This window comes from Sander lucioperca, chromosome 9, assembly GCF_008315115.2.
Source record: "Sander lucioperca isolate FBNREF2018 chromosome 9, SLUC_FBN_1.2, whole genome shotgun sequence".
Classification (NCBI taxonomy): Eukaryota; Metazoa; Chordata; class Actinopteri; order Perciformes; family Percidae; genus Sander; species Sander lucioperca.
Window position 1 is genome coordinate 19860062 of NC_050181.1, and position 16708 is coordinate 19876769.

The 16708-nt window shown below is 42.2% G+C and overlaps 1 protein-coding gene across 5 annotated transcripts in view; it reads left to right on the forward strand.

The window, feature by feature from the left end:
- LOC116055591 (ATP-dependent 6-phosphofructokinase, platelet type-like) overlaps window positions 1-16708 on the forward strand; it is a 33536-nt gene that overhangs the window by 12186 nt on the left and 4642 nt on the right. For 3 of the 5 annotated variants that reach the window (XR_004898344.1, XM_031307615.2, XM_031307613.2), the window contains exons 9-18: window positions 576-668; window positions 816-941; window positions 1306-1370; window positions 1702-1771; window positions 3891-4037; window positions 6385-6455; window positions 7023-7110; window positions 11005-11157; window positions 12657-12821; window positions 16569-16630. Coding sequence is in view for 4 of the 5 variants with exons in the window: in XM_031307615.2 (XP_031163475.1) it covers window positions 576-668; window positions 816-941; window positions 1306-1370; window positions 1702-1771; window positions 3891-4037; window positions 6385-6455; window positions 7023-7110; window positions 11005-11157; window positions 12657-12821; window positions 16569-16630 (1040 nt within the window). In the remaining variant the exon portion in view is untranslated. Of the gene's footprint in view, window positions 1-575; window positions 669-815; window positions 942-1305; window positions 1371-1701; window positions 1772-3890; window positions 4038-6384; window positions 6456-7022; window positions 7111-8437; window positions 8591-11004; window positions 11158-12656; window positions 12822-16568; window positions 16631-16708 lie in introns of all 5 variants that reach the window. The other 2 variants (XM_031307616.2, XM_031307614.2) reach the window with 1 other exon arrangement.

Consider the following 16708-nt stretch of genomic DNA (forward strand, 5'->3'; position numbering starts at 1 on the left):
GTATGTCCTATGTTTCATTGTTGTGTGGACTTTTCACATTTTTTGCATGTTTAATGTAAGTCATTTTTAATTTCTTTACTAAACTATCCACTCCCATATATTTCTTGATTCCATATTTCCTTCAGGCATTTCAAATCCCATCCCATGTCCTTTTGCACCCTTACTTGTACTTCTGTTCTATTTCATTTACAAGTTCACTTCTGCCAGCACATTATTTGGCATTTGCTAACATGACAGGGTGCATTTTGCATGATTTCTCCTTCTGTTTTTTTTCTTTTTCCAATGCTTGACATTTGTATGGTCTCTATTATTTCTGCATTTTCTAAAGATTGTTCAATTTTAAGATAATATGAAATCTTACAGAAATGTAATGTTATATTAATGCTATATTAGCTGAATTACATGTGTTTAGATTTTAGTAAGAGCAACTGTTAGTAAGGATATGTGCTTATGTTATGATAAGATATGATACTGTATAGTAGATTTTACAGGACATTATTGTATGCAGTTCCTATATTGAGCACTTAATCCTCACGATATGCTATCATCCCACTTCACTCTCCCTCCATATCCAGCTGGTAGTACGCTGCCTGGGTTTTGACACCAGGGTCACCATTTTGGGCCACGTGCAGAGAGGTGGGACGCCCTCTGCCTTTGACAGGATCCTGGTAAGCCACAGTATCGTTAATACTTCTCTATGGAAAGTCTTTATTCTCCTCATTCAATGTTTCAAGCCTTGAAAAACCCCTAACACAGTTATTTAGGAACATTGCAGATGATTAAGGTGATCTCTAAATGACCTTTGACCCTAACAGGCCAGTCGTATGGGCGTGGAGGCAGTGCTGGCGTTACTGGAGGCCTCTGCCACCACCCCGGCCTGCGTTGTGTCTCTGGTTGGCAACCAGGCTGTTCGACTGCCCCTTATGGAGTGTGTTCAGATGGTGAGAGACAAAGAGAGTGTTTGTGTGTGTGTGTGTGTGTGTGTGTGTGTGTGTGTGTGTGTGTGTGTGTGTTGGAGAGACAGAGGACATGCAGAGTCCAAGTGAGAAAATGAGATTGCTGTAGCACATTATCAGCCTTCTTATACCAGACACATTCAAAGTATTAATCACATTTTTTAAATCATTGGTAATAGTATTAATCATATTGGTTAGAATATATATATTTTTAACCAGTGGGAATAAATTAACAATATGGGACAAAAAGAACTCAGAGATGTTTACAGTATTGTAGTCTCCATAGTGAGAAACACCAGAAACACAAGGCACAAGTTTTTGAAGAAGCTCTTTTATGTTTTGTCATCAGACCCAAGAGGTACAGAAGGCCATGGATGAGAAGAAATTTGAAGAGGCAGTGAGACTGCGTGGCAGGTATTTTTTGACTTCATCTACTTTTGATATGATCAAATATCGCATTAATTTGCCTACATACAAGTTTAAAATTTAGACGAAACAAATGAAAGGCTTAAATAGAGCGAATAAAGAGCTAGCATCACTAAAGCTGCAAAGAAGTCACTTTTTCCACCTGTTTCAACAGAGGTCCTGTATGATATACAATATGTATTTCTTGCACAAATTCCTTTCTCTCTTGTCTGTTTGGTTTAACTGGGTTCCGACTCTAGAGGCTTTCTCCACAGCAGCAACAGATCCATGTGGATTTTCTACATTGGCTGACTTTGTTTTTCATGTCTGTTATCTGCAGGAGCTTTGAAAACAATCTGACCACATACAGACTCCTCTCCTACCGGAACGCTGATTCGGAACTTCCAAATGTAAGTACCCTCCCAACCAAATAATAAACAAAAAACACAATGATTCTTTCTAATTAACAAGATTATCACAATTTTAATTCTTCTAATTTATCTTTTCACCAGCGGCTCTGAGATTTGTACAGTAGCATAAGGTACTTCCTGGTCAGGTGGCTTGTGGGTGCTCCAGTCTTTTTGTGACACTAACAGAGTGTGTTTTCTCTGTCCTGAGGGAGAGGAGGAGGCCGAGGATGCAGAGCATGTATGTGATGAGTAATAGACTCTAGGTCAGCTTCTGCAGGCATGGTTGACAGATCAGATGAGCTTTTTCTGAAACTAGTTTTTGTTACTTTGGCTTCTAATTACCTTATGCTGAGGATACTTTCATTAATATAAGTGGATTTCAGTGTTTTGCTTATTATCTAGTCTAATGATGTTCTAGGACTAAACTTCTATCAGGGCTTTTTATTTTACAGAGACTAAATGACATACGGTAACACAGTGCCACAAAATGACAGTGCCGGTGCTCATTATCCGTCACTGTGTCTGTCATTGCTTATTTCTTCATGGCTCTGCTTAGAAGAAGAAGTGTAGACATGCAAAGAGCTGCTTCAGTGCTTCAGTGAAGTCGTCCCACCAGCCTCCCTGTCAAGGACAATCTCAGCGTTGGCTGTGATCTGCTTCAAATGAACCTGAAGTAGCCCTCCTTACAGTTTAAGTCTGTGGAGACGGTGGCTGAAAGTATCTTTGCCTATTCATAACTCAAACTGGACAGGTTCCATGCTCTCTGTGTTAAAATGGTCAGTGGCTGCAGAAAATCAAGGCTCTGGTTTGGTTTTATCCTGTTAAAGAATTTTAAGGCCCAGTCTGTCATACATTTCCAGCACACCTTTGACCCAACTGTTAAATTTGCATTTACAATTCAGTTTTCAATTCAATTTTATTTATAGTGTCAAATCTCAACAAGAGTTATCTCGGGACACTTTACAGATAGAGTAGGTCTAGACCACACTCTGTAATTTACAGAGACCCAACAATTCCCCCAGAGCAAGCATTTGGTGGGACAATGGCGAGGACAAATTTCCTTTTAGGAAGAAACCTGGGACAGACCCAGGCTCTAGGTGGGCGGCCATCTGCTGCTGCTGGTTGGGACACAGAGACACTGATACAGATATACACATGATATGATTCATAACAATTATAGCAGTTGGTATGATGCGCCGTGGCACTTATAGTAACAATAAAGACAACAGAACTATGACTAGAAATAATAATAGTTGTAGCAGTGCAGGGGGTCGAGCAGGTCCACAGCAGCAGCTGCCAAAAAACCAACCACCTGAACCACCAAATCTGCGAGGCGAGAAAGCATAAGGACTCCGGAGAATAAGCTCCCCGGAGCAGGGCCTTCACCTGAAATATGGACCTTGTGCACTTTGATATTACATATTAAAAAGTTGCTGTGCAGCAATTTTGGATTGTGTCCTAACACATTTTATACTCCACAACTAGTGGTCCATATGATTTGAGTTTGAATGGCAAGAAAACTTTGGATAGTCATGAGAAAGCAGCTGCTGCTTCACTGCGTCTTTTGGCAGCATGTGGCTTCTTGCATGCAAGGTCATCTTTGCCTGCTGCTGCTCTGCTCTGAGGCAAGGTGTCGCCTGGCTCTACAGCAGTTAATGAGACATGGATGGTATTATCAGGCGTGGAGACGGACAACTGTCCTGTCAGACACGCAGCAAAATTATGCAAAATAATCCTGTGGTGATAGAGTCACCTACAGTGAGTTTTGTCCAGTTTTCCTACTTCACGTCTGCTACAGAAATCACTGTCTGCCTTCATTGCCTCTAACGGTTGCTGATATACCGTCTTCTTCCACCCAAGCTTCATACATGCTGTGATTATGCAGTGAACATAAAACTTACACCTGAGGTGTGAAGATGACGTTCTAAAATGTGAAAAAGCTTGGGGGTGTTATGGCCAAACATATGGCCATACTGTGTACAAGTGCCAGGTTTTATGTTCTCCATTGTGTGTATTGTGTATATTGTATGTACTGTGTGTGTGTGTGTGTGTGTGTGTGTGTGTGTGTGTGTGTGTGTGTGTGTGTGTTTGTGTGACTGCTGCTCTCTGTCATCAATAGAGCTCCTTTAACGTTGCGGTGCTGAACGTCGGCGCCCCGGCAGCAGGTATGAACGCCGCCGTGCGTTCTGCTGTCAGAGTGGGAATCACTGAAGGCCACAAAATGTTCGCTGTCAGCGACGGCTTCGAGGGATTCTACAAGGGACATGTAAGAGAGAAAGTGATGTACACAGTACACCTATGTAGTGCATATATTTGTTTACAGTATACATCATGTAATCTCTGTTAATTTTCTGAATGTATTAATTAGACTTGTTAAAGTGTCAGAATATAGAGAAAAATACTCCTCAGTTTCTCAGAACCGAAAGACGGCGTCTTCAAATGACCAACAGTCCAAAAGAGAAAAGATATCCAATTCACAATGATATAAAACAAGCAAAGTTAAACTTACAATTTAAAAGCTGCAACAAGAGGAAGTTTTGCTTTACAAGTGACTTAAACAATTAATTATCAGAGTTTTTGTTGATTAATTTTCTGATCATCAACTAATCATTCCACCACTACATTTGTCCAGAATTAATGGCATTTTCTTCCAATTAAAAACTATTTAGATTGTTTGTAACTCTTTTTAGAAAATATTTGTACTATTATTATTTCACAGCAGTAGTAAAGATTTGTATTTGTGATGTAATTTGGAGAAATAAGGAAATATCTCACCATAGACTGTATGAAAATCTTACCCATGGTGTGAAATATCTGCATCACTTACTCTAAAATCAAAAAATACATGTTCTCTTAATACATGGCTGCCATGTGCTTGTGCATTCTTTTGTACAGATTGAATTCTTGAATTAGGTGACCTCTTTTGCCCTGCAGTATTCACCTACCTATCAGAACAGTATGAAGAAATGTCATTGTACATGTATATGAACAACCCATGAAATCTGTACTAATGTAATGTGATCTTGCACAATAATGGTCTCAGTATTGTGAGAAGTTTATTCAGCCTAAATAAATATTACAGTCACGCTGTGTACCTTGCTGCTCTGGGTTGCCATGTTACTCAAGTATGCACAGAACCTTATTCACCTGAACTTAACACGGCTGACAACAAGGTAACATACCTTAAGACGTGATTGGTCAGGCCACTGTGCCGGTTCTCTGTGGCTGCATTGTCTTCACTCTGCACCTTTCTATTATAAATGACTTTAAGTACATCTGATGTCTGGACACTGAAACATTGGCTGCTGTAACTCTCACTGATCCAGGAGCAAATTCTACTATCAGCATGTGAATGCGATGGTAAACGTACTTAAAACTACTAGCACTCATTTTTATGAGTAAATAATAAGGTTAAGCAACATTCCTTGGAGGTCATAATGACTTTACTGACCAATAGCAGGGAGCAGGAAGTGGCGGTGCAGTCACTGTCCTCCCTCTCTGCTGCACTGCCTACAGTGATAAGACTAAGGCTGTCCAGATGAACAGTGCTACTTAGTGTAAGCCAATTACTCCCCTCTCACAGCAGCTGTACTGTTCCGTGTATACACACACAAAGTCTTGGTTATACCTCTCTGACTGCATGCATGCTTTCCACACACATACACTTGTTCAGCTGTGCAGAGAGTAGCTCTGACTTGTTGAAAGTGATGGAGCGAGGCGAGTTGTTGATGAAGGATTAGACTTGATTGAAAAGTTAAGCTGTGATCCCTGGTTTAAACCCCAACTAAGTAGGACACTGATCATAATGTAGAGCTGCTGGTTAAATGTAGCTACTGTACACCGGCACTGTATGGAGATGATCAGATATCACCACAGTCTTGACCAAATACATCGATATCGATATTGTGACAATAATGTAGTGTTGACAATGATATTTTAGATAAATAATCATCAAACAGTTTCAAGTGAAATTATATAGAGAAAAAAAATACAAATTTCCAGCTATATACTCACTATGTTTACATGCATGCACAAAAATATTGTGATGTTAAAACAAATCTGCAGTTCTTCAAATGATGTTCCCTCAAAATGTTTCACAACAGATTTTCTAGAAAATTGAGTTAATATGTACTTATGTGTGTTATTATCTTTTTAGGCAACGTAATTGTATACCACGATATCTGGATATATGATTTCATCACAATATGATTCCATTGAAAGACGATAAATGATCCTTTTGAATTATTGCCCAGCTCTACGGCACAGTGAACAGTACAATGACAGGAATATATCCAATAATATACAGGACAGGACTCCACTGACGAAGGGGCTTTAAAGGATCATACTGGTAGTTTTTAATGTTTCAGTTCTTTGATTACTAAGTAGAAATTAAACTAAAGACATTAAGCAACCATATCTTATTCTGAAATCCATAGATGGTCTGCAGAGAGTAGCTCTGATCAAACCTGTTGGCTGTGAGGTCTGTGGATCTGTGACTTATCACCTCAATGTATACAAAAAGGTTTAATATCTGCATAGTAAAGTAGTTTTAGTTCAAATAATGACAATGACAATGTGAATAATTATGACATCTTCCTGTTTTGTAAAATCAGATCAAGGAGATCAAATGGGGAGATGTGGGGGGTTGGACTGGCCAGGGAGGCTCACTGCTAGGGACAAAACGGTGAGTTCAAATGAAAAAAGGTGTAGGTGTGTAATCTGGACCTAAAGTGATTTGTAATGATTATACTGTAGATGCTGTAAACATTTTTCTTTCTTTACATTGCACGTAATGTAACATTTTGTCCAGTTTCTTGCTTAGGTTTTTCAAATGTACCCTTGTTTTTGCATTGCACTCATGATTTCTAGCTTTAAATATCAATTAAGTAGTGGATCCTCAGATAGGAGATATGAAAACACCCCTTGCTCAAACAAGAAGTGATGAATTATAACTCAATGAGTTTAGTTACCAAGGAGTGATTACTCACCTCCCCCTGGAATATTAATCCTGTCTGAATAAGGGCTTAATCCTTCAGTTTACTGTACATCAACAAAAACGTCTGGTTATTTTTCTTGCATGATTATGAATTTCATATATTGTCAGTGTATATAACTGTACCCTAACTGACAACAATACAATACAATACAATACAATACAAAAGAATAAAACATGTTTAGGGTCTTAAGGGTAACACTAAATAAAAACAACATCTTAACAACACAATTCAATTATTTCCTTTCTAATTGCTAGAACTCTTCCAGGCAAACATCTGGAGAAGATTGCCGAACAGATTAAGATCCATAACATCAACGCCCTGCTGGTCATCGGAGGATTTGAGGTATGGAACTTTACCGGATTTTTGGGCATAATGGCAGTGTTTTATCTTTTATCTTTTATTTCACAACATTGTATCTTTCGGAACATGTTTTATCTTATCACAGAAAGAAAGAAAAACAAGCTTGTGTCTGCCAATATTAGTATTTCCTTAAACTTTTAAAAATAGTTTTTCTGACTATTGTTTAGTTCTAAAAAGCTACAAATAATTGTATCAAAGCAGAAATTCTTGATTAATTTGAAAAGTTATTGTACCTGCTATACAATATTAATAAGCATTCTCTTTTCAGTATTTTACATGCACTATGTATTGTGTTGTTTATTTACCTGATTTCATTATGCAAACATATCTCCAACTTCTGTAAAACCATATTTTCAGAATACATTTAAAACACATTTAACTGTTAGAGGCTGTCCTTGTGTCCATATATGGTTATTACTTTAAGGCCAAGCTGCCAATCCAAAGCCTTTTGATGATTGAATAAAAAACTCAAAATCATAAAGATGATGTCAACCAAACGATGGCTTTATATTCATCAGTAGAGTGAACTAGTGTGAACCCGAATACTAAGTGTGCAAGTTGCATTTTGGGCTGGAAAAATTCCCTCACTAACTTCCCTCACTAATTATAATGATTTTTGACTGTCTAAACAAAACAAAATACAACGTTTTTTGACTTGGGCAGCTTGGCCAGAAAATGAGCATTGTCTCCCTCCCTGTCTTCCTCTGTGTGTGGAGCTACTTCCTCTGTGTGTCTCACCGTCCTTTGTGATTGGCCTGGCTCTCTCCTCTTGGCTTCTCCCACCAGTACAGTCCTCCCAGACGTTTTTGTCCGTCCCACCCGCCATTGGTGTCTCTGATCTCTACCTACCTAACGCCCTCTTTTCTATAAGCCCCGCCCACCACAAGTTTATGTCTTCGCTACATGTTCCTGAACACACCCAGACCGTGTTCATTTCCATCTACATACATTATAGTTCAGCACAGTTCTAAGGGGATTTTGGGTCTTTTGTGTTAAAGACACTAAAACTCAAAGATGTCTGTATGTTAAGTTAGCTTAACATTTTATTGTGTTCTTCATAAACACTGTTGTTCCACAAGGCAATGCACATAGGAAGTGGAAAAGCTTCTAATTGCAACTTAACTTAAACTTAACACTAATTAGCTCCTAACACAATGGTTTAGTTAAAAACTCTCCTATGTCCTCATGTCCACTGTACCTGTCAAGACCCTGGTGTTAGGCCACTTCACTTTTCGCCTACATCCCATTCCCGTTGTCTGTAAATCCTCAACAACAACAACCAATAAGATGCTGACTCTCACTGCTGCAGGCCTACGTGGGATTACTGGAACTCTCTGCTGCACGGGACAAATATAATGAGTTCTGTGTGCCCATGGTTATGGTCCCTGCCACCGTCTCCAACAATATACCTGGTTCAGACCTCAGCATTGGCTCAGACACCGCTCTGAATGCCATTACTGACGTAAGTGTGGCTGGGTTAGAGTGTGTGTGTTTGAAGTCAGACCTGATACACACACACCATCCAGGCTGTGAGAGTTTGGGGCTTCGCTGATTCACAGCTCGCATCCATTCAATAACAATCAGAAGGTGGAATTTATTTGACAAGTTAAACCAAACCTCCAGCAACATATTGACAAACATGATTTTGTCAATATCACTGCTGTAAAGTTTGAGTGGGCTGTAACATTTTCTGTGTAAACACGGACAGCCTGACACCTATTAATCCAACCTGTACAGTAAGTAGGGTTTCCTTAGAAGACACACCTAACCCCCTGCTTTAACATGAACAAACCATATCATAATAGTATATATACGTATATATATAGTGGTACAGTACACATTAGAAGTAAGAAAACAGAAACTCAAACAATTCAGACTGGCGACACATGCTCAGACAAAAATGCTTGAGGAAATGAATGGCTAATGGACATACATTTTTTTAATATCCTTAAAATACAGCTTTATTCAGTTGATTATTAAGTTCACTGAGGTAGATGTTGCAGCCACAGACAAGCCCTACAACAGTAGAAACTCAGTCACAATTACCACAGAAGCTTCTGAGCAGGATCCAGCTAATGTCCACACACTGCATCAGGACACATCCAGCAGTAAACCCTTGCAGTAATGCTGGTTGTTGTTGGAGGCGAGCTAGTCAGCGGAGGTCCCAGGTAAGTGCTAGGGCATGGAGTGACGTGGTGTGGCATGTTTTGGGCGTGTGGCCCTGCTTGTTTGTGCGGCCCACTCTGTGTTTGTTTGGGAAACAGCAGATGACGTTTGAACCCAGAGTTAGTTAAACCTGCTTTCTGATGCTCTGCTTGCATTAGAAATGGTACAGAGTCAGTGTGTTTGGAGAGTAAGTCTGCATTCTGTGTAGGCATGTATAAGTCCAGCATCAATGAATGCACTCACCATTTCAGTCCTGTTATTGTTTTAAACCAGGCCAAGCCCTCTGTACATTCTTGTACATAAAAGGAAACACAGTCTCTGGAGACCCTCCCCAATCTTTATCTCGTCGCGTCAACACCGCAATGTGTCAGCCAGGGTGACCCCCCCTACTCCCCCATCCCATCACCTCTTAGCCAATGAGAAGCCAAAGCCCCCCAGCACCTGGAGAGAGCCAGCCAGCAACCACACACACACACACACACACACACACACACACACACACACACACACACACACACACACACACACGTGACAGAGCTGCATCTTCATGGTCTTAGTTTAGTTTAGGACTCCCTTTACTTGTGTCCATCTTGGTGGTGAAGTGCTGGGGACTAGAATTGTTAAGTACATTTGCAAACAAATCTTTAACACAGAATTCTCAGGCTGATTGGACGATATCTTTAAAACAAAAAATTACAAAAATTTAGTGTTTTTTTTAGGGTTGGGAAAGCTCCTAAAATGGCATTTAGATTATCTTTCACCAACTCCATAGAGGGAAAGATCACCATGTAACCCTTGTTGAACCAGCATCAGCTATGCCCAAATGGAACTGGTTCACACTCAGAGATACACTACCGGTCAAACGTTTGGGGTCACTTACAAGTTTCCATTCCACTCCATTATAGACAGAATATCAGCTGATCTGAGTGGGTGGCTGATCTTTAATGCAATATCTACATTGCCCATTATCAGCAACCATTCATCCAATGTTCCAAAGGCTCATTCTGTTTACTAATCTGATATCATTTTAAAAGGCTAACTGAGAAAACATTGGAGAACCCTTTTGCAATTATGTAAGCACATAATGTAATCTGAAAACTGCTGCCCTGGTTGAAAAAAACAATGCAACTGATCTCAGCTGGTATTCTGTCTATAATGGAGTGGAATGGACATTTCTAAGTGACCCCAAACTTTTGACCGGTAGTGTAAGTTTTCAAATCTTAATAGTTTACATTTCTTGTGTAAAAACAAGATGTTGTAGACGTTTATCGGTGTTTTTTTGCCCCCAACGGCTCTAGGATTAGGCACTGGTTAAGGTTAGGGTTAGGTGCCTTGGAGGCAGTGGTCACAGCGCTGCCTGGAAGGAGCCGTTGGGGGCAAAAAACATCATTGAGCGTTGTAGACGTTAGTTAAAACAGCTCCAGAAACAAAAAATAAATGACGGAAAAGTGCGTTAATTTCTGGCTTAGCAACTGCAAAAATAGTACATTACATATGAAAATAAGTACATAGTGTATATACTGTACACAAGTAGTATGTAGCATCTAATTGGGACACAGCTTCAGTTACAACCCAAATAATTTAAGTATGAAGATACAAGCCAAGGGAGCTGCCGTGCACCATGAAGCACTCTGTAAAACACTGACAGGGTCACATATATGTAGTGTGCCCCCTGGTGGTCTAACCATATATCACGGCCACCACCACCAGGCCTTTGAGTCCCTGCTGCAGCTGTACGAGGCCCGGGCCGACTATGAGGAGTTATGCATCCCGATGTGCATGTTGCCTGCGACCATTAGTAACAACGTGGCCGGCACCGACCTCAGTATCGGCGCTGACACATCCATCAACGCCATTGTGGAGGTAAGGGCCCGTGGAAAAGAGGAAAATAACAGCTAGAGGCACCCTGTAGTGTTACTTGTCTTATAACAATGATAGTTAACGTGGACAATCCTAGTTTAACCTATGAACATACCTTGATAACAGGATCAGTCCAGCTGAATTGTTATCCCAGTTCATCTCAGAAATGCATTAACAAAAAAAGAAAAAAAAAGCTGTAAGCCTACAAGAGAACAGAAGTAAAACTACAATCTGTGAGTACACATTTTCCTGCTAATCCAAAATGCTGAACTCTGATGGCCATAATGCATTTGCATGTCCGTGGCTGTTGTAATGTTGTTTTGATGATCTTTATTTCGTAAGCAAACCCCTCTCTTCCTGCTAGGACAGTTTGTGTTTGAGGAGTGCACACTGTGACATCTTTCAGTCTGGATTACACAACGTCTGTCTGCTTTTGTTTTACCTGCTGTACTGTTGACACCAGATGGGTGGAGTCTGTCTAATGTTGCCGATCATTGTGTTGTTCTTGGTGGCAACCAAAAAACATTGAGGTTTGCCAAATAAAGAAAGCAGACTGTATACTGTCCTGATTTAGCTATCCACACATCTGGTTCAAACGACGGCCCAGTAAGCACAGGTCAACTCTGACCAATCACTAACCATCCCAACTCAGAGCTCCACCTGCAGCCAGTGAGCTACTACACATAGTCATATTTTAGCACCACAAAAAAAGAAGTAAAAATATTTAATGTTGGGCATATTTAGCCCATAATATGTCAGTTTTACAGTTAAGCTTAATCTTGCAACAATTGTTTTTTAGTTGTCCAAAATAATATGTAGCTTTCCAGTAAATGAGCAGGTAGTGCAGGTGATTGGGGCAATTTCCTACATTTCAACGTATACTATGAAGCCACCAAATGAAATGATAAATTATGATTGATCTACTATTTTTACTATTCAGTCATAGCCTAGATTAGGCTATGGATTGTGTTGTTATTTTAAACTTCATGTAAAACCTATTTCACTTATCTATTAATCTATCTATCTGCCAATGTTTTCTAATCACTAAGGAGTTAACCTGTGCATCACTGAGACTCTGAGTGTTTGGTCTGACTCTTGTTGTAGCATGGACTGTAACGTTTAATCATCAACTAAAGTAGAGCTGCAGCTGATCATCATCAGTTAATAACTGTTTTGTCTACAGACATAATGCTAAATTCCCATCAGAGTTTTGCAAAGCCTAAATTTCAGATTCTTTACTTAGACTGACCACAGACCTAAAAAGTCAGAAGTATTTCACTTAAATGTATATTAAATAGATAAAAGTGAAACATTTGAGAAATTGCAGCCAGCAAAAACTCAGCATTTTCACTGATTGAGTTAATCATATAAATATGTTATTATGTGAAATGGTTATCCCTTTCTGTTGATTAAATAACAGATGAATCATTTCAGCTCTACTTTGGTGAGCATGTCTACCATTTTCCTTGTTAATAACTGTGTAATCTGCGTCTGTGATTCAGACATGTGATCGCATCAAGCAGTCAGCCAGTGGCACCAAGCGGCGGGTCTTCATCATTGAGACCATGGGGGGTTACTGTGGCTACCTGGCCACCGTGGGCGGTCTGGCTGCCGGCGCCGACACCGTCTACATATACGAGGAGCCGTTTGACATCCGGGACCTGCAGGTCACAGCTACACTCTTATTATTCAGTGAAGATGTTTAATAAGGCAACATTTTCAATTAAAGGGCTACCATGACCCTTGTATCCCCCTCTTGTGTTTTCAGACGAGTACTTTCTTTTAATTTGCAAAGAAAACTCCTGCACACTGTCTAACTTGCAAAATATATATAAAGTTTAATAGTAGGCAGCGTATTTGGCCTGAAGATGGTCTAGTACCGTTTCTAGTACCGAAACGTTGCCTACTATTAAACTTGATATCTTTTTTGCAAGTTAGACAGTGTGCGGGAGTTTTTTATGCAATGTTGGACCTGCTTGTTCCCCTTTTATGACGCACCTCTCACGTTGTAGATGTGCAAAGTATTTTTCTGTACTGCTTCTTTTACAAATATCAACAGGAATGTCTCTACACCTGCTTTATATTTCATAACCTTAATTTGACCCCAGTAGTATACATTCATATATCTTTTGAAATGTTCCACCTGGCTCGGAGCTTCCCTCAGGTGATCACTGCTTCAGCCTCGATGTTTCAGGAGGGCGCAGGTGACCCAGATTATGTTTCAGGAGGGCGCAGGTGACCCAGATTATGTTTCAGGAGGGCGCAGGTGACCCAGATTATGTTTCAGGAGGGCGCAGGTGACCCAGATTATGTTTCAGGAGGGCGCAGGTGACCCAGATTATGTTTCAGGAGGGCGCAGGTGACCCAGATTATGTTTCAGGAGGGCGCAGGTGACCCAGATTATGTTTCAGGAGGGCGCAGGTGACCCAGATTATGTTTCAGGAGGGCGCAGGTGACCCAGATTATGTTTCAGGAGGGCGCAGGTGACCCAGGTTATGGCAGTGCGTCTGAAGCAATTTATTAATAACCTCTAAACTATTATCACTTATTCCATGACTGTCACTGTGTTTACGTTGTTACTGTGTCAAACTTCAATTCAATTCAATTTTATATTGAATATAGCAGGGCACTAAAGAGCATAGCAGGGTGTAGCAGGACGTAGCAGGACATAGCAAGGTGTACCAAGACATAGCAGGGCACTGCAGTGCGTAGCAGGACGTTGCAGGACGTAGCAGGGCACTGTAGAGCATAGCAGGACGTAGCAGGGCGTTGCAGGGCACTGTAGAGCGTAGCAGGGTGTAGCAGGACGTAGCAGGGCGTTGCAGGACGTAGCAGGACGTAGCAGGGCACTGTAGAGCGTAGCAGGGTGTAGCAGGGCGTTGCATGACGTAGCAGGTCACTGCAGAGCGTAGCGGGGTGTAGAAGGACGTAGCAGGGCGTAGTAGGACGTAGCAGGGCACAGCAGGACGTAGCGGGGTGTAGCAGGACGTAGCAGGGCGTTGCAGGGCATTGTAGAGCGTAACAGGGTGTAGCAGGACGTAGCAGGGCGTTGCAGGACGTAGCAGGACGTAGCAGGGCACTGTAGAGCGTAGCAGGGTGTAGCAGGGCGTTGCATGACGTAGCAGGGCACTGCAGAGCGTAGCGGGGTGTAGCAGGACATAGCAGGGCGTAGCAGGACGTAGCAGGGCACAGCAGGACGTAGCGGGGTGTAGCAGGACGTAGCAGGGCGTTGCATGACGTAGCAGTGCACTGTAGAGCGTAGCATGGTGTAGCAGGGCATAGCAGGGCACGGACCAGGGCCACAGCAACAGCTGCAACCATGATTCAGGGGCCAGCCTAATCCAAGGAAAACTTAAACTTAAACTCTATTCAATTCATTACAACTTTGTCTATGCCTTTAAAGGCAATTTAATCCAGAGGATCCCTCAGCCCAAACATCTACACCCACCCATCTACACCCACCCATCTACACCCACCCATCTACACCCACCCATCTACACCCAGCCATCTACACCCACCCATCTACACCCAGCCATCTACACCCACCCATCTACATCCAGCCATCTACATCCACCCATCTACACCCACCCATCTACACCCAGCCATCTACACCCACCCATCTACATCCACCCATCTACACCCACCCATCTACATCCACCCATCTACACCCACCCATCTACATCCACCCATCTACACCCACCCATCTACACCCACCCATCTACACCCAGCCATCTACATCCAGCCATCTACACCCACCCATCTACACCCACCCATCTACACCCAGCCATCTACACCCACCCATCTACACCCAGCCATCTACACCCAGCCATCTACACCCACCCATCTACACCCACCCATCTACACCCAGCCATCTACACCCACCCATCTACACCCTCCCATCTACACCCAGCCATCTACACCCACCCATCTACACCCAGCCATCTACATCCACCCATCTACACCCACCCATCTACATCCACCCATCTACACCCACCCATCTACATCCACCCATCTACACCCACCCATCTACATCCACCCATCTACACCCACCCATCTACACCCACCCATCTACACCCAGCCATCTACATCCAGCCATCTACACCCACCCATCTACACCCAGCCATCTACACCCACCCATCTACACCCAGCCATCTACACCCACCCATCTACACCCACCCATCTACATCCAGCCATCTACACCCACCCATCTACACCCAGCCATCTACACCCACCCATCTACACCCAGCCATCTACACCCACCCATCTACACCCAGCCATCTACACCCTCCCATCTACACCCACCCATCTACACCCAGCCATCTACACCCACCCATCTACACCCAGCCATCTACACCCAGCCATCTACACCCACCCATCTACACCCACCCATCTAAACCCACCCATCTACACCCACCCATCTACACCCACCCATCTAAACCCAGCCATCTACACCCACCCATCTACACCCAGCCATCTACACCCACCCATCTACACCCAGCCATCTAAACCCACCCATCTACACCCAGCCATCTACACCCACCCATCTACACCCAGCTATCTACACCCAGCCATCTACACCCACCCATCTACACCCAGCTATCTACACCCAGCCATCTACACCCACCCATCTACACCCAGCTATCTACACCCACCCATCTACACCCAGCCATCTAAACCCACCCATCTACACCCAGCCATCTAAACCCACCCATCTACACCCAGCCATCTACACCCACCCATCTACACCCAGCCATCTACACCCAGCCATCTACACCCAGCCATCTACACCCAGCCATCTACACCCAGCTATCTACACCCATTTTCTTTTGATGCAGTAAAGTCAAGGTTTTTATTTAGGGTACGATTTGAGTAGTTTCTTATTCTACTGCCTTGTGTGAGCCACTGTGTACTCTACAAATACTAATATTCCTAATATACCATTAAGTGGTAAGAGAAGATTCATTTTGATTGAATTTAATTTGGTTGTAAGTAAAATCATTCATTATTTAATATTATTATTTACATTATTAATAGGCCAAGATCAAAAGCCAAGATTAAAAACAACTTAACTGAGAGTAAATGTGTCGGGCAGATACTAAAAAAGTGTTTTATTTTTAAAAATATGTTCTTCTAATGACATTTTGAAAATTGCAGAAATTATGAGAAATGACAGCAAAAAAGAAAAAGTGAATATTAAAGATGAAAGGAGCTCTCTTTTGCATTAAAATCACACTTGGCCTAATCAGGGTAGAGGTTGCAGATATGGAGCCCCCTGGTGGTGTAAATGTCACCCTGCACCTCTCCATTCTGGGGGGGTGGGGGGGGGGTTGATGAGACGGAGGCGTGTGATTTGCAGCTGGATCAGCTGCTCGTGCTGCTCCAGTTTAAAGTGAGGCTTGGCTCTGTGTTTTCAGGCCAACGTGGAGCATCTGACGCAGAAGATGAAGACGAGCATCCAGAGAGGCATCGTGCTCCGGTGAGTCTCCGTACTCTTATACCACTTACTTTGTTCCTTTTTCTAATGCTTCCACTGCCGTTTCCTTTGCATTACCTT